General features: G+C 44.6%; 6 protein-coding genes across 6 annotated transcripts; 2 read left to right on the top strand and 4 right to left on the bottom strand.

Annotated features, from left to right (window-relative positions):
- Positions 1-1292: 1292 nt before the first annotated feature.
- On the top strand, positions 1293-4304 carry BT62DRAFT_891458 (major facilitator superfamily MFS-1; the record flags this gene model as incomplete). The annotated part of the gene is made up of 15 exons (XM_043183070.1): positions 1293-1382; positions 1436-1499; positions 1549-1602; positions 1653-1696; positions 1750-1970; positions 2021-2070; positions 2134-2241; positions 2289-3312; positions 3369-3421; positions 3481-3529; positions 3655-3794; positions 3861-3878; positions 3935-3994; positions 4050-4141; positions 4197-4304. 15 exons carry the CDS (start codon positions 1293-1295, stop codon positions 4302-4304), a joined length of 2175 nt encoding a protein of 724 aa, XP_043041381.1.
- Positions 4305-4874: 570 nt separating this feature from the next.
- On the bottom strand, positions 4875-5547 carry BT62DRAFT_1075194 (uncharacterized protein; the record flags this gene model as incomplete). Its single annotated transcript, XM_043179097.1, has 4 exons — positions 4875-5013; positions 5078-5256; positions 5324-5402; positions 5438-5547. The coding sequence occupies 4 exons, from the start codon at positions 5545-5547 to the stop codon at positions 4875-4877; spliced, it is 507 nt and encodes a 168-aa protein (XP_043041382.1).
- Positions 5548-8035: 2488 nt separating this feature from the next.
- BT62DRAFT_1004656 (uncharacterized protein) lies at positions 8036-10962 on the bottom strand (the record flags this gene model as incomplete). The annotated part of the gene is made up of 4 exons (XM_043177057.1): positions 8036-8172; positions 8231-8489; positions 10761-10828; positions 10878-10962. The coding sequence occupies 4 exons, from the start codon at positions 10960-10962 to the stop codon at positions 8036-8038; spliced, it is 549 nt and encodes a 182-aa protein (XP_043041383.1).
- Positions 10963-11895: 933 nt separating this feature from the next.
- Positions 11896-12999, top strand: BT62DRAFT_919064 (uncharacterized protein; the record flags this gene model as incomplete). The annotated part of the gene is made up of 3 exons (XM_043184123.1): positions 11896-12426; positions 12476-12646; positions 12703-12999. The coding sequence occupies 3 exons, from the start codon at positions 11896-11898 to the stop codon at positions 12997-12999; spliced, it is 999 nt and encodes a 332-aa protein (XP_043041384.1).
- Positions 13000-14480: 1481 nt separating this feature from the next.
- On the bottom strand, positions 14481-15628 carry BT62DRAFT_1061753 (NAD(P)-binding protein; the record flags this gene model as incomplete). Its single annotated transcript, XM_043178625.1, has 3 exons — positions 15297-15628; positions 14912-15220; positions 14481-14755 (listed from the first exon to the last, which is right to left on the bottom strand). Exons 1-3 carry the CDS (start codon positions 15505-15507, stop codon positions 14481-14483), a joined length of 795 nt encoding a protein of 264 aa, XP_043041385.1. The 5' UTR covers positions 15508-15628.
- A 4405-nt stretch (positions 15629-20033) lies between these two features.
- BT62DRAFT_891933 (uncharacterized protein) lies at positions 20034-20924 on the bottom strand (the record flags this gene model as incomplete). Its single annotated transcript, XM_043183088.1, has 2 exons — positions 20034-20473; positions 20558-20924. The coding sequence occupies 2 exons, from the start codon at positions 20922-20924 to the stop codon at positions 20034-20036; spliced, it is 807 nt and encodes a 268-aa protein (XP_043041386.1).
- Positions 20925-25881: the final 4957 nt, after the last annotated feature.

Here is a 25881-nt window from a genome sequence, read left to right on the forward strand (position 1 = left end):
GGAATAATAGTATTAGTACAGGCGTGGGGATGAATGAGGGTTAGGGTCGACGTGCGTGCCGCGACCAAATAAACAAAGATTACATCTCTTCCTCTTACTCCCACCACCTCATATCCATGGCATCGAAGCGTCCTTATCTTGCACCGGCTATTATTACTCTCACCGTCTTGGAAGTATACAATAATAGGGACCGGACTAACGGGGTACCGAAATGCTCAACTAGATCGCACGGAGAAGTCAGCCTTCGCGATTATCTGCCTGTAGCTGGATCACTGTACGCCTGTTTCCACCGTCTCTTGCGGGCTTGCTAACCAGCCGATTTTAGGCGTTATGCTTGCCTGGTCCGTGGTCACTCCGGTAGTACAAGCGGACATCCATATGCAACATTTGTTCGGCGCTGGCAAGCTCTATCTGTTCCGACAGAACTTCCGACTTCGAAGAAGATCCGGTGTCCTCTATCCAGTCGCTTTATGGGAATTCAGGGCCTCAATTGCTCTCTTTGATCGCAGATAGAAGGCTCAAAGCCAGGAGAACTCTATGGTACTGAAAATGGCATGTGCGTCAGGTTATTTTTGTCTGGCTTGCGTTGATTTCTTTACGTCTTTTTGGCAGAGTTCTGTGTACTCTTCCATGTGTAGAAATGTTCAAATGACACTTTCCTCGATGGCGTTGCCCAGAAGCTCTATATAGACAGTGCAGTATCGTCTTGCGCGCCCTAGACACTCCCACCGTACAGCAGATACGAAGTCGTCGGCCTTGATGTGACAGGCCTCGAATATCGGACGCGTCGAAGAGGAAAAAAAAAAAGTTCTCGGACAACGTAGGATGGTTTTCTTCGTTGCTATCATATCGCAGTCCCAGGTCAATCTTCATATCCGGCTCTCGCACCACATCTTTTGAATTCCGGAACCTTTCCATCGACGGCTCTTTGTTCTAAGCGTGGCATGCTGTACAACAAGCACCTGCGTGAATTTTGCCAGCCCATCAATTGTAGATAACGGTGAGTGATTTGTGCTTCGATGCCCGAGTAGAGTGGTGTAATCCCTTTTTCTATCAGTGATGCTAAAAAGGAGCCACGGCAACTGTTCTCGTCGTCTTTTCCGACTCCTATGATGAGCTCTCCGTATCTCAGACCTGTTGGTGATGAAGAGTCGATGAACCACGGCGGAAACGAGACCTCCCGACAAGACCTCGAAGGAGCCTCTTTTCGTCGGGCCATGAGCCGCCTGCTCAATGGCGACCGAGACGAATGTCGTTCTTCACGGTGGAGGGAGGATGGAAACGAGGAGCAAATGGAGAGGATGGCAGTGCCCACAGTACTTCCGTCTTCAGATGTCTACTCCACGTCATTGCCAATTCTTTCCATTATTGTTCTATCAATTGTACGTCGATTCCTACTTCTGGTCTCCATTCTCTCTGATAAGAAGTATCACAGACGATGCTAGGAGAATTCCTGTTGGCGAACGTCTCAACACCATTTTTGCTGTTCATGGTTAAAGGTCGGTGTCGTCGTTCTTGTCTTCGAGTCGCACTCAAGCAGGAGTATAGATTTTGGCGTTTTAGCGGACGACGCGGAGGTCGCGTTCTGGACCGGCATACTAGGTATTCCATCGACCTATCGGCCAGTCTGGCCGTCTGATGCGTCTCAACAGTATCGGTCTTCTTCTTGACGCAGTTCGCGACTTCGCTTCTTTGGGTAAGACTCCTCCTATTTGATTGCAACCCCACTAACCGTCCTCCCTTTCTTAGGCCACTCTAGCTGACAAGTACGGATGCCGTATCGTCTTGATCGTATGTCTGCTCGGGGGCTCCATCACATGTGCTGTCTTTGGACTGTGCAAAAATATCGAGCAAGCCATGACTGTACGGTTGTTGCAAGGTATATTCGGTGGCGCTGTCGGAGTTGCAAGAGGTGCAGTGGCATCTATTACTGACGAAAGCAACTCAGGCAGGGCTTATGCAATCTTGGGGTATGTAGTTCCTGTTGGATCTTCTAACATCGTATTGAACAACTTTTCAGGTTCTGTTGGGGATTCGGAGGTGTCGCTGGTGCCATCGTTGGCGGGTTCTGTCAGTCATTTAGTTACGGCGCTCTGATCGTATGATTTATGGTTCTTTTTATTTTTCGTATAGTTGAGAGTCCCGCCACAAAGTGGCCAGAAGTTTTCGGCTCCGGATCTATTTTCGCTCTATACCCGTACTTGCTGCCATGCGCTGTTGCTGCATCCATCACATTCGTCGGTATGATTGGTGTTCTTTTCTTGAACTTTATTTAACCTCTGGTTCAGGATCGATCTTGGCCTGCTTTCTCGGGCGAGACGGAGGTCCCGCAACGACCGGCGCACTTTCGGAACCTGAGAAAAACGGAGACATACCTTCTCCTATCCCAGAGGAAGAGTCGTTTACAGCCAGTCCCAATGCAGACGACGACGCATTTCCTCGCACATTCACTGGATCTTTGAGCAAGACTCTGACACAAAAGCTATCTGGCTACTTGTCAGCGCGTGGACAGGATGCAGATAATAGTACTGGACCGAAGTCCGGACCCTCTCTCTCCGCCGCATTACCGATACTCAGGACAAACACGCTCTCAAAGGCGAGCCGAACTCCTGGGTATGGTACGTTTACCAGCAGATACAGTCAGAGTATCAAAACAAGGCGGGGAAGCACGACGAGTTCTGTTCTACCTTCCTCGAACATCCGACGAAGGCGAAGCAGCGATGTCAGCATCGCCCACCGTATGGTTATGGCCAACGAAAACACCGTCAACAACATTGCCGATCTTTGGGTCGCGGCGGCGATTAATGCGGATAACGATGACAGAGATCAGACGGACGACGATTTGTCTGATGACGATTCTATGGATGCATCCCGGGGATGCCGATATTCCAGAAGTAACACAGCATCTCCGTTTTCTCACAGCTCAATTTCACTGCAGAACGGGGGCGGCACGCCTACTATTCGACCTGTGCCGCTCAGTGCTCCTCCGTATCCGCAGACAAGGCTTCTTCGGCAAGCTTCGCTTACTCCGTCGGTGGATACGGTGTCGAGGGGGATGCCCTCGATATATGCCAACACCGGTATCGAGTCATCGCCCGCGCCAGTGGCGCCATCCCTGTTATTCCGTTCTGACACGCTGATGTCTAATACCGAAGCACTCACGACGATTATGGAGGCGCGCAAGTCGCAGGTCGAGCTTGAACAGCCTCCTTCGATGTGGTCAAAGTTGCCGGGCATGATTATTCTGCAGTATGGACTGCTGGCACTGCATACAACGACTCACGATCAGCTGTTTATGTCCTATCTTGTGACGTATGTCTAGTTTTTTGTGTGCCCTTGACTTGCGTCGCTGAACATTTGCTTTTTAGAGATTATGATTCCGGTGGACTCAATCTGAGCGCCGGTGGATTTGCGCAAATCAGTTGAGAAGCCTCCGTTTGACAGGGTGGGATGTGGTGCTGACCGTCTTTTTTTTGTTAGTTGCCATAATGTGTATCTTTCAGATTGTGTACCAGTTTTATTTGTATCCGTGCGCACCTTTTTTTTTTTTGCTCTTGTAAGCGGAAAGATTTATTTTTTGTGTGTATAGGAACCTTGGGCATGTCTTGCTGTCAGATTTATTTATGGCCTTCTTGGGCTGACGACTCGTCTTAGGCCCCCTCGGGGAAGGCTTTCCCATCTAGCCATGTTCCGGCTGGGTTCGTTTCTGTTTATACCATCGTATCTGACGGTGGTATTGTATCGTGCACCTTTTGCCAGTGCAGATAACGATGGCGGTTTTGTATTGATGGCTGGTTAGTTTCTTTGTCTTTTTTATGAGGCTTGTGATTTCTAACCAGGGCATGTAATGTTTCTCTCAGCGCTTGCTGTTAGCACGTGTGTTCTTTCTGTTCTTTACTTGGAATTTTGAGTTGACCCGTTTGTGATTGTAGAGCTGTAAGGTTTTGCGGGGTGACTTTTGCGTTCACTTCGGTGGCGATCCTTTTGAATTATAGTGAGTGATGATGGTTTGTCTATTCCTGTGCGTACTCTTATGATGGCTTTACTAGTGTCTCCGCCCGAAGCGGTTAGCTATGCTAACGGGGTGGCGCAGAGTATTGTCAGTCTTGCGAGGTGTTTTGGTCCGGTGTTGGGTGGTTACGTAGGTGCCTTTCGGCCTCTCGTTATATGCAGGGAGGGATTAACGATGATTGCAGTTGTGGTCCGTTAGCATCGATGGGAATCCGAGCGGGTATCCGTTCGGGTTCATTGCAGTAGGAGCGGTTTGTGGGATAGCGGTTTTGCACAGTTTCCTTATCCGATGATGGGTATCCTTATGACACTGATTTATCTTCTTTCCACTCTAACACCGTCAATGTGTATGTCGTCCGAAAAGGAAACAAAATACGTTGTGGCCACTTTATAGTCTCAACTACGCTGAATTGATGTAGGTTGTCAACGCCACGATGGAGAGGGTTTCCCTAGTGACTTTACCTCCATGGGTTCCCGCTTCAGCTGTAGAGTCATATAATTACTCTGAGTCATACCGTCGAAGCTGATCTGGCTCGTCAGAAATTGCTCCGGATGTGGGCCCGGAGATATGAAGAATTGCTCACCTTCATGGAGGTAACGAAAATTGGGGTACTTTTGATTTAGGATATATACATTGAAGGATTAATTCGGAATCTCAGAATCACAGCCATGAAGCCTTTAAATCGAGCTACATCATGAAAGAAGAGCACCATATCAAAATTGGCAGGCACATTCACAGCACACACAATTAGGGTCATGTAATGAATGACATGACTTGCAGGTGCATGAATTACAAGTCGAATACCGCCGTGGAATCCCCAAGTTATGGAACAAGTTATCAGCTTGGAGGTAAAGAGTTCCGTTCAAATCTCCTTCACATGTGGCGCAGCTTGAGAAATCCGGCCCTTATTTAGGTATCCCATCATGTGGGGGCAGCCCAACATACATACGGCCTCTGTGGAGGCAATGCTAAGTCCACAATCGATGATGCCCTGCTCCCTGCTAAAAAAAAGATTGATTGGTTGGATGTGCTCCGACAGTCCAGCATTGACAACCTTTCTCTTACGGAAACATGGGCTTAACGCTGAAGTTCGTATCGGACCGTTCCGTGGTTCCAAAAAGTGACGCAATAGAAGGCTCGACGTAAAAGCACTCAGGGACGCAGGCATCCCGAACTGGTGGGATCAGCTCGCCTTTTTGTGGGGCAGGGAAGGCGGAGTTTTTAGCCTTGCTCGGGGCGTTTTGCTTAGGCAAGTCATTCCACGTGAGCCAAGCGTTCAGAGAAGGTGCTTTTTCTTTGTGGATTACCCACGTCAGAAGGGCCCGCTTTCATTCGTCCGTCCTTGACTGCATCTGCCCATATTCGAGGTTCGTGTTCTCCATGGGGGGTACTGAATGAGTCGCGGGATCGCCTTGTGCAACCTACCTGGCTTCGATAGTGGCCGGGTCATTGCTCAGGCTGTTACCAGCCGCAACATCGACCCGTAATCGCACTTCTTTCACGTGCGCTAGTCTGAAAATTATCTTAATGGTCATAGTTGCTCCCGGGTCATTGCACTCCAGAGTCGAGACTCCTACCATGTTCCTGGTAGTTGGGAAACGGGGGGGCTTGTAGGATTATATATAATTATACTTCGAAGCTTCAGATGCATTGGCCTGACGATATTCTTGAACGACTCCAAGCCACCCCGTCTTGTTTGATCCTCACAGAACAAGGTCGAATCTTTGGAAGACAGGTTTAAATTTTCTAGTCAGCAATTTCTCTCCTCACGAACTGAGAACTGATGCATCCATCTCCGAGGCTTTATTTGACTACCGACTCGGAAGAAGGTATCGGTTGCTCTCGCAGCGGGGACTCGATGTAGTGTTGCATCAATTACTTATTCACTTGCACTTCGGGATGCTGTTATCTGCAGTTTAAACAAACTAACCATTCGGGGGAGGGTGTACGTTTATTTCGGGAATTTCGTGCCGAGATCCAGAAACGACTGCTTGAAAGTTTTACCACCACGAGATTCAAAAAATACACTCATTTCCTTGGGGCTTGCCTGTAAATCGCTACCCAGAGCCTCTCAAGCTTCGGAGGTCTATCTTCATTCGCCTACATTGTTTCCCAACATTCCACTTCTGAGGTCCATAGCGTTACAAGACCCTGGGGGTCCATCTCCTATTTCATTAATGTTTCCCGCCGCGAGTCGCGTGTACAGAACATGCTTCAACATGTCAGATTTTTGTGTCTTGCCTTGAATTCATACACTCAACAATTCCTCTCCATGAATGGGAAGCGGAGCATCTTCCGCTAATCCATCTGATTTCTGTTGAAATATTGACCCAAATTTTGCTACATGTAGTCGATGGTGTTTTTGACTTCATGGCTCGTCCTTGGAACCTTGGGTGCATATGCAGTCAGTGGAGAGTAATCACGGAATACTATGATTGTTTTTGGGCAAATAATAGGAGGATACACAGGGTAGACTCACTATGTTCCAGCATGCTCTGACCTGGTCTACGAATTGGCCCCTTTCCTTTTCTTTCACCTCATATGATAACACTGATAAGTCCTGCATCAACTCCGCCAAGCCCTTTGTAGCATTGATGGATAACTCCCGTCATTTGACCCGAATTTTTCTTTTGACTGGAGAGGGGTATATCTCGCTACTATATTCAGTCCACGGAAAGCTGTTTGTAACTGACCTCCAGAACTAAATGCCATGAGTGGAGGCAACTTTAAGGAGACAAATTCAATTAGGTATATAAGAAAAATGCCAGAGAATCCACAGATGTAGAGAAAATGGTAAAAAAATGTTACAGGGTGTGAAGCCAGAGAATGTTGCTGTGATATAATGAAGAGAGAACCATGGAAGAAGATATGGATCGATCACACCGATACCTTCATATCAACGACGTTTCATCAGTACAGTGAGTCTGTACCGGCTTTCTTGAAGCTAAAGAACGGCTCGTCGTCATCACTGTCATTGAAAAGAAAGTCCTGCTCTCCATGTTAGGATCTCGAGAGTCTCTGCTCCTTGGGTAGAATGAATCCTCTTCATGAAAATACCATCATTTATCGGGACACGTGGAGACGATCAGGACCAGGGAGAGTCGATGTGGACGGCGTCACTCTACTCCCGTGGGAAACACAATGCGCTCGAGAGGGGTTCATGAGTTTGCTCGACGACCTGCACGGGACTTTCTCACTGACCACCATCAAATAGCCTGACGGACTGATCTTTGACGACATTGACCGCGTCGTGGATCATTTAGGCAGAGGGAACTTCTCATCGAGCTCCTACTCCCCTTTCTTTGCCCCAGGATCATGTGTGATTAGGACACAGAGAAATATTAATTGAAGAACGACGGCCCGCCAACATTCCTTTCCTTTCTCTCCCTCAATCTGGAGCTGTTTGATATTGGGGGATACAATGGCCCTGCATAGCGTCTTTTCTTCGGGATGCTTATCCACATATTTGAACTCGAACTTGAGGTGGCGAACGGATGGTACGAGAGACTAGTGTGGTCGCAAGATGAAAACCAGCATTGACTAGCATAGAGATGGTAATAGATATGCTGATTAGAGGATGAGTGTTATGATCGAGAGAATACTTAGTCACGTAGATTAGCGCTGTGATAACATCTTGCTGGTGATCAAATGCAGTATGAGTTCTTTTTCCAAAAGGGATCCGAATGATCGAAGAAATGCATTCAGCATAGTCTTTTCCAAACTTAGGTTCACTCAAGTGAGGATAATTCTGAATGAAATTGGTTGATTTTTTTGTAACTAATAGATCCCTGTATATAAACAACAATTTTGGGCTTCTGGAGAGTTAAAGACTAAGTAAGAAAGATAAAGAAACATGTAGAAGGTATAGTACTGCAAGAATGTTCTTTGACGGACGAGTAATTTCCGAAAAAGGGTGGTACGGAATCTAACTATAGATATCCATAACAACGAGAGGGCGCGAGGAGGATGAACAAGTGCAGCAGACCATAGAAGGTGGTCAGTATAGGGAGCAGAGTCATGGATCTATGTGTGGACGAATTTTGAGCCAGCGTAGGAGTGGGCTGGAACGGCCGCAGAGATGGCATGGGAAATAAAGATAGCCATCTGGGCGTCGTAGGTACTGAGAGAAGAAGTCATGCACACATTATGGTAGCGGGAAGCTGAGTAGATGGAGATGAGTCATCTTCATCATTGAGATATCGAGAAGTGATAGAAAACGCAAGGAGACAATGTCGGTTTGTCCAACTATCCAGGTGAATAGTTCAGCCTCGGTCTGCCCGGAGAGATGTGCGTCGCGAAATTTGATATGGTGGAGACCAAAGACAGAGTGATGGTGCACAACGTGGATATCAAACGAAGGGAGAGTTAGAGATTGAAGGTTATCCATGCGAGTGAGTACGCGGGGCATGACTTTAAGATACATTAGCGCATTGTCATGCCGACTATCCTGCATGTCGATGTCACCGGAAAACACAGTCTACGCAGCATACAGAAAGTCGATGTGAGGTAAAATGACTCATTCAGTAATAGAGACGCTTTGCTCTTCGCCTCTTCTTCTGATACCAACTCTCCACTCCAAGAGCCTGCACGGAAAAAGAACGAGTGGAAAACGGAAATCTGGAGTTTTTGGACCCCTTGATAACGCAATTGATCTCGTCGATCCTGTTGATTGTTCCATGACGTCAATTTTACATTCCCGCAGTCGTTTCCGAAAGTGAACTTCCACCCGCCACCATGTAAATTGACCAAATTGACTGCCTTTTTTGAAGTGCCAGTCGAATCTACTTCCTCGGCAGTTGGTCACTGAATGACTGACTGTTTAGCTTCATGCACTGAGATCATTTATCGTTCATAGCGGTCTTTTGATTCTGACCCTCTGCGGTCACTAGGACGCTAAGGCGCCGTCAATTTGGATTTGGTCAACAGCTGACGTTGATTTCGGTCTCCATCGGTCTTGCTTTTGTGGTTATATTGAGCTTTCCCGTTCCTCTGTTCTGCTTCGGAAGTCTTTCCTTCACTGGACATTATTTGCGTTCTCTATTCCGTTGTCACTTTTGAAGATGTTTTATTCCTGTTGAAGCATTTAATAGTGCTGAGTTGTTAGTCCCAATCGTCATATTCAATAGAGCTTGCAGGATATGTGCATCACTTATAAAATGATGTAGCAAGTGAGTCTCCAAGGTCTGAGCCAAATCATCGGAATTCACATGGATATTAAAGGATATCGAGGCTCCCAATGCAATTCTCTGTGTCTTCAATCAGATAAACCCAAATGGTATCATCCATCATGACATTTGTCCCACAAATATGATCATCACCAGACGTTGGAAAGTTCTTATTGACTTTTGGAGAGCACATCACTGTGCTACCATTCAAGGAAGGAAGAGAGCGATATGTTCGACATGTTGGGTTCTGTCAAAGGTTCAGTCCACACCCTCAGCTTCGGGCCGTTTGTACTTGGTTCTATTTTTGCCTACTAGGTCCGTACATTTGCACAGTCGTTACCATAGTGTATTCCGCCGTTTTTTCTTTCTGCACCTCAGTCATTTACCACCATATGAGTGAAGACTGAGGTGCATTTTATTACTTATTGCCCTACCTACTTAGTTTCTAACGTACTCGTAGATTGCTGTATCCTAAAAAGATCTCTCACTCGTTGCAAGGACAAACCAGCAGATATCATCTGGTAAGAGCTTCTGGATGGGATTCGCATCAGGCTCGTGGTGTGTCTACAGGTTATGTTATTTGTAACGGGTCAAAGATGGCATGACAAAAGTGGACTTCTGTAACGAAGTAACACTGCCATTTCATTGCCTGGTTTTTTGAAAGGCTATTGTGAATGATCAGGCCTGTATATTTTTCTGTAATTTTCCCCTGTGGACATACACTTCGCATCTAAATACCCCAAAATTTCTTTGATCTTTTCGTCAGTATGAGAACCCAGAAATCGTGGGAAATCGAGAAGCTTTGTAAACGCATCTTGGACAAACCATGCATGACAGCTGCAGGCATGAAAGTTGAAAACAGCGAACATCTCCTTATTCAATAGACATAGTAGTACTATGCTGGGAAAAAATCATTACATACAGATGAGCTTAGAGTGTGATAGTGTCTGTGTCAAGAAGACACTGAAGAGCAGCCATGAACAAGAGCTTCCTTGGTGTCATATTCCTATTGTCCTTCTGCACCATGACTGTCTTAGAAGTTGTTTTCATAATACCGTCAGTAAGATCTCTGGAGGCACCAGTATTGGGGATATAGAGGAGTATAGTGGTAAGGTAGTCAGCTAGCGCAACATATGGGCATAGTGAATCCCAGACATATCTAGGAGAATTGTCAGTGCATATCAATTTAAGAAAAAAATAATCTTAGACTTGCTTTTTGAGCTGAGGAAGAATATATTCAATGTTGCATGTGAGTCCTGGGATATTACCAATTCTCACTACAAGGTCATTGCTCCAGGCTCGATCCACAACAACATTGGCTTTCTAAAAGGCAATAACAGTGAGATTTCTTTGCATTGTAAAAAGGATTCCCACCACCCTACTTTTTCTTCGATGACACAAAGAACCATGGCTGGCAGGTAGTTATGGACAAACTGGTTCTGCAGCTCCTTTTGATATATACCTGTTTGCCCATATTGTCTTGCTTTGTTGATGGCTTGGGTGACTGCAATGATACATGTTCTGAACACTTGTGAATCTACCCATCCTCGATGATTTGGCCCCTTCCATCCCTGAATGGGTACCTTCTCGGGAGCATGATCAACTGAAAAGTGTGGCTCAAATACTAAATAGTGCTCCTTCCGAGCGCCATCTGTAAGCAATCAGTGATGGCCACTGTACTCAAAGTAATTGCCACATACCTGAGGCATCTATTTGCTGGGAGCGAATGCGGATTGCATAGCCAAATTTCAGGAAGATATCGTACATCGTCATTTTCACAGACATATCGTGGTCAATAAGAGCTCCTCTTCGATGTCCTTCACCCACGAGAGCAGAGATAACACTGTTGAGCACTGCTTGAATGGGGACTAAAACCGAATGGTAGTACATGTCACTATATCGATGTAGCCCAACATCAGTGCTGGTATGGATGATGGTGTATTATATACGTATAACACACTCTGCTCATTGTGAAGAGACTGGGTGTGAGCCAAAGGCTCATTCAAGGAACTGATAGTATCCAGCCAGTTTGTGGTGGCGAAGAAAATTTGATCCCGTATTACCCCTACTGTTTTAATGACAGATGGACCAGTGAAGGCGGCCTGGGTACTCTTATGCGTTAGGTTGTATTCCCTTAAAAGTGGTTTGTCGACAAGACAGGGTGATGGCATACGATTGAAGTGCTCTGTCCAGGTGATTTGAGAGGAATTCATGTCCAAGGAAGGCGAAGCTGTGCGATATGGACCTACCCAGTGAGCGGCCGACTTTATACTCCATGGATATTGGAAAGCACATGGAACAAAAGCAGATACATAATTTGGTTAAAACTCCTGTCGTTAAGTCGTCCAGTGGCCTAAAATTGATGACCCCCACAAATGAAAAAAATGGCCTACTAATTGTGTTTTGTTGTCAGGATATGTGAGACAGTAAAACTACAGTGTGCATTTGGCCACACCCTTGTAGATGTGCGATCAAGATGTGTGAGAAAATCTGGCGAAATAGCCGTAGAAACAGGCCTCAAGGTAGGACATAAGAGTTTATCCATGAGAATGCATTAGGCATGAAGGAGATGTGCAAATGGGACCCTTTGTTTCTTCTTGTCATTGGTTATTCGATGGATGTCGGATAGGGTTCGACTAATCAAAAACTTTCAATCTCTGCTGAAAAAGTCCCTTAAATAGCTATCTCTTTCCATTCATACCAGAAGCATCATTCATGATGAGCACTACTTCCTCTCCCTCCTATGAAGTTAAATGGTGCAACACCTACTTTCCAGAGTTTCCTCTCGATGTCAATACCCTGGATCATGACCAAGTTCGACAGCACTGTAATGAGCTTGCACATCTCCGCCGACAGGCATCTTTCAATCCAGTACATCCTGGCCTGGCTTTTGAAGCTGTCATTGAAGCTCGAAATGAATTTCCTAGTTCTGACTATCGACCGCTACCTTCCTTTGCACTGAAAGAAGGGAGATTCCAGGTGGTGGTCAGGACTGGTATACAAAATGAACCGGTGCATTGGTCGCAGGTCTGGGTAGCTGATGTGAAGGAGATGGGTCATTCAGAGTCTTTAGGTCCTGTCATTCTGAAGCTGTTCCAGGCCTCTCTTATGCCACCTCCCCAGCTATTGAACCATGATTCCATTGGTTATACATCTCCCAGACAACTTGCCAGCATTGAGGATCTGGTCTATAATGCGCTTGGAGATCTGCAGGGCTCTGTTATCTCTTACTATTATGGGAAGCATAAGGTAGATTCCGATTCATTGAATATGAATACGGAACTGATCATTCACATAGTTTCTTATGCCTAACTGTGAGTCCACCCATGCAATTATCCTCGAGTACATCGAAGGGAAGACTCTTGCCGATATTCATGATGTATATTCTCCGCACCATCCTTTAGAAGTTGAAAAGGGCCCTCTGCCTCAAAAAATCTACTGTGATTATCTCAAGACCATTAAAGGAGTGGTGAGTTACACCTAGATTCCTTATTCAGCTCTTCCAATGACACATATTCCTTTCAGTATGCTCCAATTTTGAAGGGAATGAAAGATATCAATGCACGTCAAGTCATACTCATCGACATCATACCGGAGAATATCATAATCACCTCGACCATGCTGAAACGAGCAGTATTCATGGATTTTGGGCAAGCAATGCTTAGGGCACCTCCGAATGTCGTCGCTGAATATGCGAATGACTTCTTCATTGTTAGGCTGCTTACAAACTGCTGTCCTAAGCATAAGGAAGATGTGGAGAAATGGGCGAAGGAGACTTTACCCGCTGACTTACATCATCCAGCATTTGTTCTGATTGTGTGAAGCTGTATTTTTGACAACTAACATGAGACTGTAAATACTTGAATGACCAGAGTATTGTGTAGTCCACCTACGTCATGCAATATTCAAGCTATAGTGTCGAAAATTCATTGAGACATTGGACGAAGATGAAGATCCATGTCATTGAACATGAAAATGACTTCTAACACATCGAAGAACAAGGGCCATGTATTATAACGATATCGGTCCAATCTCTGCCTCAAAATGGCATACAAAAGGACAAGCTCATGTCAGCTTCACTACACCTCCCCAGTATCTTCACTCTCTCCAAAGTCCAAGAATCCTCGATGCCCAAACCGCCTCTGACCAACCTTTGAATCTCAACACCTATCGTCCTCTTTTTAGCTGAGTTTTTGATATCAATGAGGAGAAATTCTTGCACAAGATAGCTCGTGAGATATACCAGCTCCACAACGGTGCAAGGCACCGTTCGCTGAACATCTATCACGTCTTCATTGTCACACTCCCGAGCTTCCAGAAATCCCATGCACTCGGTGCTTGTGATCTATCTGCTTTTGCCAGTGCTGCTGGTACCTACAACAAATCCTGTCATGCCTGAAAGAAATTGATTACCTCTGGCTGCGAAGAAGGAGGGTGATCTCATGTATCAGTCGGATGACCACCGCGGTATGCTCGCTAATGGTACCAAGCATGGCTTTGCTCCAGCAGCGATTCCGAAGGAGCCATGTCCGTCTGATGTCGGAGAAGTCATTGATGCCTGGCACAGCGATAAGTTCAATCAAAATTTGCTCACAAGGCTCAACAGCTACCTCGTCGACATAGAGCCAATAAGAAGTAAGCACTGGATGTTGATAGTGAAGATACATCACAAAATAGTAGAAGTGAGGACGGCCAGAAGAAAAAAATGGTTGTTGCGCTCTGAGTTCAGAACACGGGGATCGTACCCTCACTGCTTTGGTCTCAGAATGTCATTTTATTTTTGTGCACCTCTGATTCTTGGCATAACTCTTGATCATCAATAAAGAATACCACTTCGCTGTCGACAACAGCCCTGTGCCATCAGGAAATGGATTTTGAGTGGATGATTGAACTAGCTTGTTCTTGTGCTTGAATCATGGGTTCGACTTCCAGCTAGTAATACAGGGAGATCCATCAGTGAGTATTGAGTTCTGCTCTTTTGTTGCATCGCATGGCTAAATCCAGAGAAAGCCTACCGTGGTACATGCCTCTTCAGAAGTTTGTCATGGTTACGCAATCATGTTTCAGAAGTAAGGCAATAAAATATGGGAATCCGATCGATTCTCAAGGCAGGATCCGAGGATTACGGAAACCGTGCATATTTTTGAGTAAGAATATCTACCTTTCCTTGCAAATATCTGAGTATTGCTACCGGCATCAAAATTTGAGGAAGCAGAAGAAAAAGGAGCATTGCTCTTCATCACATATCTTCAAAGGATGACTATGGCTTTCAATAAATTAAATTAACACATGGTCATACATGACTATGCCTTTAAAATATCGCTCCAATCGATCCTCTCAAAAGCCTGCTTCATACTGACCAATTCCACATCCTCGATCCCAAGATCTTCCTTCCTCAAAACCTCTACCACCCCGCTCTTCGCCCAAGTCTCTGCAAACTCAAAATACTTCATGTTCAATGCCAGCTCTCTCCCAACCACAGGACCAGTGTAACACGAAGCGCTAAACTCCTCCACATCCTTTTGTATAAACACCGTCCCCACACCATTCGCCTCTCCCCACAACTCCAGGATTCGACCTATTGTCAAATTCTCAACCGACCCAAGAACACACTTCAAAGAAAGAGTCTTCTCCGGCTTTGCCAGGATCACAGAGACAAAAACCCACATTTGGACCTGTCTGTCCCATCATGGGTACCACCGCCCTAAGCGTACATGGCAGAAGCCATGCATACTTCCCCCCTCCTCCTCCAGCTTCACCGGATGGTTAAAAGTCCCCAAGTTCTCAGCATAGAATCCAGCCCAGAAGACAGTGATCTTATTCGCAAGAGCAGGAAGGGAGGAGAAGATATACTCATATATGTGGGCTTTACTGTTGATATGGGGAACGGAAACACCGCCTTTGGCAGCAGATGGCAAGGAACTCCAGACATAGTGCTCGAGTATGGGGGTGGCGGCGGCGGCATTGGCAAGGTTCTTACTCTGCTGGATCTCCCTTTCGAAGGCTTCATCAAGTCCGTCAACAGGTAGGGGAGTCCAGAAGTCTGTCAAGCCAAAGGCAGCAAGACGCCCCCTGAGAAAATCTTATTTGCTTGGTATAAAAAAAAGGGTGTAGGTAACGAACCTCGAATTTTTTGAGGATGCTCTTGTAATCATTGAGCTCTGCCATGATGATTTGAGCACTGCTGGCAGCAAGCACCTCTGCTTTCTCACTATCTGGGTTTCGAGTGATGGCCCAAACAATGTAAATCTTGTCTTTGAGGAATGTGGCGACAACAGAGCTGCCTTGCTGTCCTGTAGCGCCAAAAACAACGAGGTGTTTGTGAGACATGGTTTACTATGGAGTCTCACACTGTTATCAACACCCCTTTTATATGAGTGCGCGATTAAGCGTAGTCAGCAGAAATGTGAAAGATGATGTCGAGCAGATACTGATTAGTGAGTCCTTCCCACAGCTATATCATCTTTCTTGAAGCTAAATCGGTGTCATATTGGTTTGTTAGAAGCATTGAAGTCTATGGTGTTCAGTCAGCAGTGGAAAATATCTGCTTTTTCTGTGCGACCTATAACCTTGTTTGAGAAGGACTCCAGTGACATCGAGTGGAATACGAACATCGGCTGTAACATCACCTGGAATATGACTCAGCGAGCGATGGACAAAATTTACCTCCAGCTCAAGACTACTGCTAAGGCCGGTATTCAGATGCTATAACATCTTGCACCTATAATATCGCTATTGAACAAAATTATTTGGTAAATGAATTACTTTCACTACAATGAGACAAGAAGGACCCACATCACCGAGCAAAAATGTTGGATAATTAGACAGCTGACAGGAATATATTCCAGCGCAATGGAAGGATTATCCTCCACATGCTATCCAGACAAAGCACGTGTGCCACCATACCTCCACAATCTAAAGGAATATCTGTGCATAACTATTTATATATCTAATTGACTCAGAGAATTGAAAGGCAATGAATAAATCTACCAGCAACTAAATATGGACCAAGACATGGAACTGGCCCAGCTTAATGGCGGAAGATACCGTGAATCTATTAAAATCAATGGCACCTCTTTTGCTAGTCAAACCATTGTGACTGAACATAAAGTAATGACTCACAGATCTGCACTTCTCTGGCATAGGAAGAGTATGCTGCTCTGCTCAACATAAAAATGGTGGTCCAAGCCATTGTATCTTGATCCCCAGTGCATTCCAAGGAGGTGTCATCTGCCATAGGCATTGGTCTTCACATTGGGCAGGTAGGATTTCTGGATTTCATGAACAGGGAGTGAATGATGACTAACAATGCGATACAGGAAACTGTCAAAATTCCCTAAATGGTATGAAATGGCCATCACTCCTAGTGCCTATGGGAGCTGAGACCTGCTAATGTCAGCTACAGAAGCCCTCCAGAAAGAATGGTTGTCAGAGATATGGGCACCAGGTTACAGCTGACTCAGAGGATGAGTCCCCATTTACCATGTCTATACCTATCTTCTCTGTCTTTCTCCATGTTTCTACATATTTCTCTCAGTATCAAGAATCTGGTAGAGTGTTCTCTCACAGGACTTAAGTAGTTTAAGAAAGCTTGTAAATGTAGAAATAACAGTGTACAAATGATGAATAATACCATCTTCTGTCTTTTACCTACTATCACTTGTGTGAACTTCAAATCTCGTTGAATAGATATGCCTAGCACTTTCTGACCTCATACAGTTGCTGATGATGCTTAGCGTGTGCTTATTGACCTTAGATATGTCTGATAGTCTTCAACAGTAAATTTGAACTCTTATAATCTATGATTAACTAGTACATTCATCCTGCCCTACAGTCCAACCTTCAGTAATCATAACAGCAGTAGCTGAAAAGGCATTGGTCAGTGTCTTCTGCATGTTGTCTTCATGGAATCTGACAATGCAGCACACCCACATCACATATGTTCTTAAGGATAATGAGAGTTTTTGTGGAAGACAATATGAGGTTAGTCAAGCAGATTACAGTCCAGTGTTGTTGTCATCTTCATAAAAGATAATGTGTTCTAAATCCAGTCCACCAAATTGACCTTTTTGAATGTTCAGTTAGGCTAGCTATATCACTGGGATGTCCTTGAATAGTCTAGAAGGACACAACCAAGAAATATGGGAAAGATACATCCTCGATTTGGCCTTTAACAACCATCTTATGTAGGTTGCATGTGGAGCCTGCACACAGTGTTATTTCTCTGATCACAGGCTTGGTGTTAAGCCCAAACTACACATGACTATTAACATGTGATAAACAGTTTGGTACCTCGCACTTCAGGTATGTCTGACTGAGTTCACTAATGTGTCAACAGAGGTGTGAGATCAAGGTGTTTGCAAGTTGCTCGAGATAGGATGGTAGAGAATAAACTTTAGTTTGAGACTGAGGTATTACAGTGAGAACTAAGCTACTTAAATACTGTTCTGTTATCTGGCTATTAATAATCATTCACAAAAGATATTGTCTGCTGTAGAGCTGTTACCCCTGCTGTTGCCAGGCTTTCCACAAAAGCTGTTGTCTTGCTGTTGTGCTTGTTATCTTGGCAGTGCAGGTTGGGGATAAAAAAGGTATTGTCTCTCCCTTCACAGCACACAGCAACGCGATAGGAGAGTGACTGACTGGGTTGCTGAGCTAAGCGTTCCCACAGTCCTAAGCGCTGGCCTAAGTGCCCTGACTAAGCAAAGATAGAGGTCATTTCTGAGGAAAAAGAAAGAAAAATAGGAAAAATAGGAAAAGTCGTAACACTTGGTGTATGGTAGAGACCTTGATGTCCAACCAGGATTTGAATGGTAGAGTGACAATGAAGGTGAAGAGGGCCCTTTCTATTTGAATTTGGAGCTCAGGTGCATTTGCGAGCTAGAAACCTTTATCACAGCCAGAACAGAGATGGCAGCTCACCTAGTAATTTGGTACATATGTCTCTCATGAGTTAATGTGACTCAATTCCCCTAATGAAGTACATATTTTCTGGTTTTACCCAACCTGTATTGCAGATATACTTGCCAACCACCATTTATCTACAGCAATGGAGATCCAGAGGATTGACAAAATGGAAACACTCTCATAGTAACCTGGAGAGTCTCATTTTTGTCATCTCAACTTGCCTAAGAAGTCTCATATAGTGAATTATGAGAATGCAAAACCTGAAGCAAAGTGAACTAGAGCAACGAGGCCAAGAAGATTTCTATTCATTTCTTTCAGTACATGTGTATCCCCTTCTCCTACACTTTTTCATTTGTCTAACATTTTTCAGATTCTGTTGTAGAGAGTGAGCCATAGGGAAACGTATTTGACATTAACCAGTTCCCTAAGATTTGAAGCATGCATCAGAAGATAACACATCTAGCTTCATGAATATCAGCAAAATCAGAGCTGTCGTATGGCATAGAACAACTTAAACACAAACATAATGATATTTATACCTTTATAGCACTTATCCACTCAATTCAGCAGCAGAGACCATAAACTGGTATCTTGAATCATGCCTCAATTGCTGCACCAAGTTCATTTACATGTGCCTGTGTCACCCTGCCCTGATATACAGACTGAGTCATGAAAATAAACTTATTGCCATTCAAATTAACACCATACAACTCATTTTCCCTTCAGGATGAAAATGATATGGGAGCAAAGAGATGATGGTCAATTCCGGGGTCTAACTTGCATCCCAATGACTATGTGAACCGAAGTGTACGTACTCAGTGGTTAGCAGCAGCAATGAATCATGGTTAACTTTGCTATCCTTCTTCCTATCAAAATAATGCTTGTCTGATGACCACATATTAGTACAAGCCCCATTTCATTGGACAAGGTGTCAGTGCTTTGCATGAGATGTCACCATGTGATTTGATTTACTTTATTCAATTCCCTGGGTGCTACACAAAATTACCTCTCTTAGTCATCCTTGATTGTTCAATTTTGTATCCTGTCAGAACCTGTAGAAAGTTTTAAAAAAGTATGAATACTGCGAAAGCTGCTGGAAGTAAATTTTCAGAGGCCAACTAGTGATTCACCTGACCTATTCTTTGTATCCGATTGGGAGCCCTGTCATGTCAATATCTGCAAGGATTGGCTGTTCTTGGCTGTAAAACTAATGTATTTTGCAATGGATAGGAAATGTACATTGGATGTGATAGTATAAAGGAGGGCAATATACAATCTTCCTTTCAGTATCACTGTGAAGAAAATGGGGAGAAAAGAGAAAAATACACCAGGATCTTGTGGAAAATAAGGCCTATTCTTGGTTTCTCATCCTATTACAAATTCTGAATATGAGTGGTTAGCTTAAAAACATGGAAAAGAGCTATGTCAATACCTGAAACAAACTTGGCATCCAGGAAGTCCTTTAATTTGAAGCAGAATTCCTCTTCTGTTAAATATATATTCTTTTCATACTTTTCCAGCACTTCCGTCGACTCTTCATCATGTGTGATTGCAATCTTGAGGGAAGAGTCCTGCAAAGGATGCCTCAATGTGAATTGTTGTTCATCAAGAAACTTACCTGGCTTAACAAATATTCATTCATTGCTGCTGAAAGATGAAAAAGCTGAAAGGAGGAATGATTTCAGTGTGCCAAAAATGATTGACATCAATCTCACCTCATTTCCCCTGGGTGGAAATTCAGATGCTTCTGCAACCAAAGACATATTGTCAGTGCTCTCTACCAATATATTTCTCTGATCAGAGTCCTGGTCCTTCAGTGATGTATTGAATGGGAGAAAATGAGTCAAAGTCCTGCTGTTTCTGTTGCTCAGCAGGAGTGGCACCTTGTTACTATCAAAAAAGTGAATGGGATCTTTGGAAAGGCTATGGAGGGGATCAGCAGTTGCCTCCTAGCATGATTTGAGCAGGACTTCAGAAACTGATATGGTGTCACCACATGCAAAGATACACTGGTTCTCAAGATGTTTTGGGTAAGGATAAGCAATATGAGAAAATGGATATAGGCATGTATCAAATCCAGAACTAGTGGTCCATGCATGTGGATCTGTACCATTTAATCCACCAATGCATGCTGTAGCACATGTAAGAGAATGATTTAAACTGCTGGCCACCCTTCCAATAACTGCAGCTCCCCAGGTAGTCATTTTGTCAGATCCAGTGATGACATACAAAGAACCCTGCAGGGCTTTTTGATCCAATGAATCTGGATCATTGATGTAATTGTACCAAGATACTGCATGTTTTTCAGCATATACTTTCATTGTGCCTTTGTTGAGAATATCATAGCTTATTGCCAAATTAGGAAGACACAGGACTGCTGCAGATACCCCTGAGATGGTGAAGTCAAAGGATGTGGCAGGCTCAGTGTCTGTAATACTATAAAGCAAATGTAGACAATGAAATTCAAGGATACTGTCATCCACAGACCTTGACAAAGCATCAGCAGAAACACCTGCAGAAATCTTTGAGTAGGATGCATGTTCACTTGCAATAACAGTTGCATAGAACCCTGTGCAATGTTGTATAGATGATGGATTGAGAGGTATGAAGTCAGGAGGCATATGACCACAATTGATTGGATGTTCAGCATTTTTGAAGATGTTGAAGAGAAAGTTGAAGCTCTCTGAATCATTGTGAATCTCTATATCCCCAGGTTGTATTCCTGCTCTTATGAACTCATCAGGTGTGCTACAGTCTGGCTCTGAATACCAAAACAGATAACTATGGCCTTTGTGGATGAGTGCCTTTGTGTAGAGGATGTGGGGGGCCTGTCCAGCCATCAGTGTGTGGTCCAAGTTTGATTTGACTGTGGGTATTTATAAGCTGCTAGTGTCATCTCTGTCTCAGTACTGACTCTTGGCTGACACTGATTCATGAGAGACATTGGCTCTGGTGTCTCATCTTCATCTGAAACTTCATCCTGCATCCCTAGTGAGATGAGCTGTGCCCTCTCACTGTCATCAAATTCTGACCACCAATTCCAGGCATCAAGGCTCCACCTCTTCCCTCTGGCATCAGTAATCCCAATTGCCTGTCTGGCATTGCCAAATCTAACCAATTCTCATCTAGTATTACTGCACCTTTTATTCTACAAGTTGCTAGCAATTGTTTCTGTCCATGCTTTCATCCCTCAAACCTATTGTCACATTCATGACCTTAAACCCCTTGTCTGATATTGAAAATGTCACAGCATTGGTGAAACATTGTGAAGATCTCATTGAAGACTGTGTTAGAGGTTCTGTCAATGTCTTAGACTTCACAGATAAACTTTGACAGCTTGACCTTTTGTCTGAGGCTGCTGGAGACTATGTCAAACTTCTCCAGGACCAGATTAATCAAGCTGGCCTGCAGAGTTCAACTATTGCTCCCTCTAGTATATGTTCCTCTGCCTTCTCCACTGTCACACCTACATAATGATCCATTTATGCAGGCCACACTTCATGCACTAAAAGACTACATAGTAGTTGACACACCTTTCAACATTGATTGCCTGGAGAATATTCTTTGGTTTCACCTGAATGAACCCTTTGTCCCATCAGTCATTTGCAGTCTTTGCAATGGATTCTGGCCTCTCTATCTCAGTGAATGGGAGGATTCTCTCCATGAAAAGACCAAAAATTATGCCATGGACCCCAACAACATCAACAAAATACATGCATTTCATGATTGCAAAGTTGCAGTTGGTCATTGATCACCACCACTGCCAAAAGGGTTTATGCTTTTACCAGTATCACCTATGTTTGTTGTTTGGCTGGATGGAAAACCTGGAGTTGCAACAGGTCATACTTCTTCTGGTCTAAATGTGGGAATTCCAGTTAGTGAGACAAAGGTGAAATACAATGACATGCACCCTTTTAGAGAAGCTCTGCAGAGTGCCAGAAAATGACACCTAAATGCTGATTTCATTCTCTACAAAAGAAACATTGCCACTTATGAAATTGTACCTAGGGAAGATACTTTCCTTTTTCAGCCCACCAAGTGAGAGTTTTGAGCACTGAGTTCTGTGCTCCATATAACACACCATGATTGCTCTCTATTCTTTGCACACTGACTATGTCTACTTAGTAAAACCTTATCTACCCTGAACAACTCAAACCCTTGGCTACATAACTCCTATTTGCTAATGACTCACACTAACCAGTCTACATTGCGTCTAATGTATACTACCACACCAATCCAGAGATTCTGCAGGGTCCAGTGTAGGGTAGTCAGGGTTAGGATGGTGTCCTCCCTTCGGCGAAGCCGTTGGGAGGACACAATAATCATGATGCAACTACTCACCAAGTGGTAAACTTGGGGATTGCTTGATTGCTTGGTAAAGTGAAGCTGGGTCCAACAGAGGGATGGGGAAACCATCTCTCACCCTGTTTCGCTTTTATAGCTCTTCAGGGACCTGCTTCATAAGCCGATGACTCGGCTGAGAGGATTTGGCGGTCCAATCAGCTTGGCTTTATCAGCAATCACGCAATCCGCAGTGAGTATTGCATCACAACGGTTAGTAATTAAGGTACGGAATCGTACCATTTATTATTCATACTTGCTTACTCTGCGGGTTCTATTTAACCGGTTAGTCATACCATCTGACTAATTTATCCGTTTTGCCGTCGGCTACTAAGTTCACCGGGCCGTACTAAGTTAAGACCGAGGTCACCTGACCGGCTTTTCGGGCCGAGTTCCTAGCCGGCTTTTCGCCGGTCCGGTCGGCCGACCTTTATACGTGACGGACGGTTAGGTCCGGGTTAAGGTTCGGGTTCCGGTTAGGGTTTCGGGCTGAGTAAGCATTATTAGTATAATTCATTAATGCGTGACTGCGACAACGATTAAGTTGCCAGGACGTACTTAGGGTTAGGGTTAGTCCGCTGGCAGACCACCTGCCATCCATACCGAGCTTGGCATGTTTATGTACGCCCCTAATAAAGGAGTCTTTTTCAATTTTATATAGCGAACGAGTTGTTTGCATGGCTTACAATGAGAATATCGTCGACTTGATTTAACTATTACCCCAGGCGGATTTTTATAATAGTCCAACTACTCGCGACCGACCGGCAAAATACCTGGTTTTACTTTATCTGTCCACGAGTCTGCCTCCCTAGAGAGGAGTCGCATCATGATGTTCCCATAACCATATCTATGAAGACCTGCGGATCAACGCTACTTCGGTCTGAATCGTCGCCAGCAGCAGACGAATCCGAAGAAGGTACGTTTTGATCCGAGGATACTGAGTCTTCATCAAACTTTCGGAGAACGATCTTTTTCCAAAGACCGGTCATATCGAACAAATTTTTAGTACGTTTCTTACTAACAATAGTTCGTCGGTTTAAAATACCAATTGTTCTGATATCCAGTATGCCGCGAGGGCCTACTGGGGTTTCGACAGCCATCAAAAGACGGTTGTCTACCTCCGCCGGTGGTATGTCTCCATACATCACCGACATATTATTCGGCGCAGTGCCGAGGCGCTCGATTCTTTCGATTCGGTCGCGCCAGGTATTTAATATCGTATCTCCGAGCTCTCTCGCTTTGAAGTAATTCCACGCTGTATTATATGTGGACTTAAGAACCAACACTCCGTCGTCATCTCCCCTCTGGGCCGCTACGCCCAATCGGTTGCTCCAACGTGTGGTTATATTATCTTTCGTCCATTTATACACATAATCGGCAGGATAGCCACGTGCGATGTATAAAGCATTTAAACTTTTAATAGCATCTTTGTAGTGCTCATGAGTGCTACTTAACGTTGCTAGCCTGGACATCTCACCTATAAATGTACCGCGTTTAACGTCTAGCGGATGGTGTGATATCCATGGAATACGTTCTTGATGGGAGCGAGCTTTCCGGTATGGCATGTGTTGAATCGCGTTATTAGCGTCGAAATAAATCATCATGTCCAGGAATTCGTGATGTGAGGGACTCGCTTCCCATTCTATCTTGCAGCCGTCAAAGCTAACAGTCTGTACTAATGCTAACGCCTCAGATTCGGAGTTAGCATAGACTATTGCTAGACAGTCGTCGATGTATCTTCCATAGAAAGGCACAGCGGCGGTTAATTCTAATTGTCGCTCGAAATACCAACCATAGAGGTTGGCAAGATCGGGCGAGTCGGCGACACCCATTGCTAGGCCGTTCCGTTGTTCAAAGAATAGGTCATTGTACTGCAAGACCAGATTTTTGTTACCAGTCGAAAGACATTTGAGAAAAATCATTTCACGAATAAGTTTTTCCTCGTCGTTTTCAGTACCGTAATATTCTCCATACAAGTGAGTAATCACATCGAGACATTTCTGGAGAGGTATATTAGGGTAAAAAGCGACAACGTCTCCCGTAACGATAAACATTTTACGGGATCGATCTGTAACTATCTGACTCAATTTTTTCGCCAAGTCTTTGGATCCATGTAATATGGTTGGCGCCGATTTGACAATCGGTTTGAGAATTTTTGACACATATTTTGCTGCCGGATTTTGGATGGCGGAGTGGCACGGTATAATTGGCCGCATTTTTACGGGTTCCTTATGAATTTTGGGTATCCCGTAGAATGTCGGCACCACATGTTGGGATCCTGGCGAAGTGATCTTCGACCGGAAATATTTCCCTAATTGTAATCCGTTAGGAAGATGGCGTTCAGCAAGGCCAGCAATTTCTTCCATGTCTGTGCACTGTTTATCGCATATCGCATTAATCATTAACAAATGTAACGGTGTGTAATTAGCACTATCGTTTACGATATCGAGCGACTTCTCTATAATCCACTGGCACGTGGATACAGCTATTCCCAGGTTCTTGTCGGTGTTCGTAACCAAGTAATTGTTACGATCCAAGAAGGACTTGATCTGGCTCGGTTTTGGAGCTAGCGCCGATTTAATGGGCTCCTCCGTTTCTGCAGGGATATTGGCGATCGTGTCAAACACGAAGCGCTCGCCCGCTGCAATGCCAGCTTCAATATACTGTGGCGACCTCGGGGCTCTAACATTACGTTGTTGAGGGATATCGAAGTCTGGATCATAAAGATCGTCGTCTGAGTTGTTCTTCGTAAAGCTAAAGTAAAGCCTCCATCGGAGACGTTCTTTGAAGTCTTCCCACGCGGACTTAATTAAGTCTGAGTTGCGGGGGGTATAAAACATGTATTTCATACCTACGGAGAGCTGAAGCTCTATTTCTTTAGGAATGGTTACTCCCGGTGACTTATGTACGCTGTTACGAAACTGAGAAGCCGTAATAATATTTACGGGCGTATGTAATAGTACAAAATTAATAGCTACCGGAAGTGGAACTGTAAGCAACCAGTCGGGGTAAGTGGCGGGTATGTCATACCTGAATAAGTCCATAGAGCGGCGGCAGCCTGCCTCTACGCCTTCCCCTTCCCTTTTCCTTTCGCCGCTGGAGTTTTCTTCGGCTTGCCAGACCCCCCGCCTTTTGTTGCGTCCGGTACTCGTCGTCCGCCGCGGGGTATATACTTGGGCGGAGGAGGATGCTCCGACCCGGTCTTGACTTTCTTGCTCGTTGAACTGCTCGATTTCTTCCCACCCTGTACCTGTTTCTAAGTTAGGGTTAGGACGGTGTACCCCCTTCGGCGAAGCCGTTGGGGGTACACAGTATGAGTAAAGAAATACTCACCTCAAAAGTGTTGAGGTTTGCGGTATTGCTTGTTAAAGCGAATCAAGGTCCAACAGAGGGATGGGGTCACCATCTCTCACCCTGTTTCGCTTTTATAGCTCTTCAGGGACCTGATTCATAAGC

Source organism: Guyanagaster necrorhizus (assembly GCF_019112545.1).
Source record: "Guyanagaster necrorhizus MCA 3950 unplaced genomic scaffold BT62scaffold_9, whole genome shotgun sequence".
Taxonomy (NCBI): domain Eukaryota; kingdom Fungi; phylum Basidiomycota; class Agaricomycetes; order Agaricales; family Physalacriaceae; genus Guyanagaster; species Guyanagaster necrorhizus.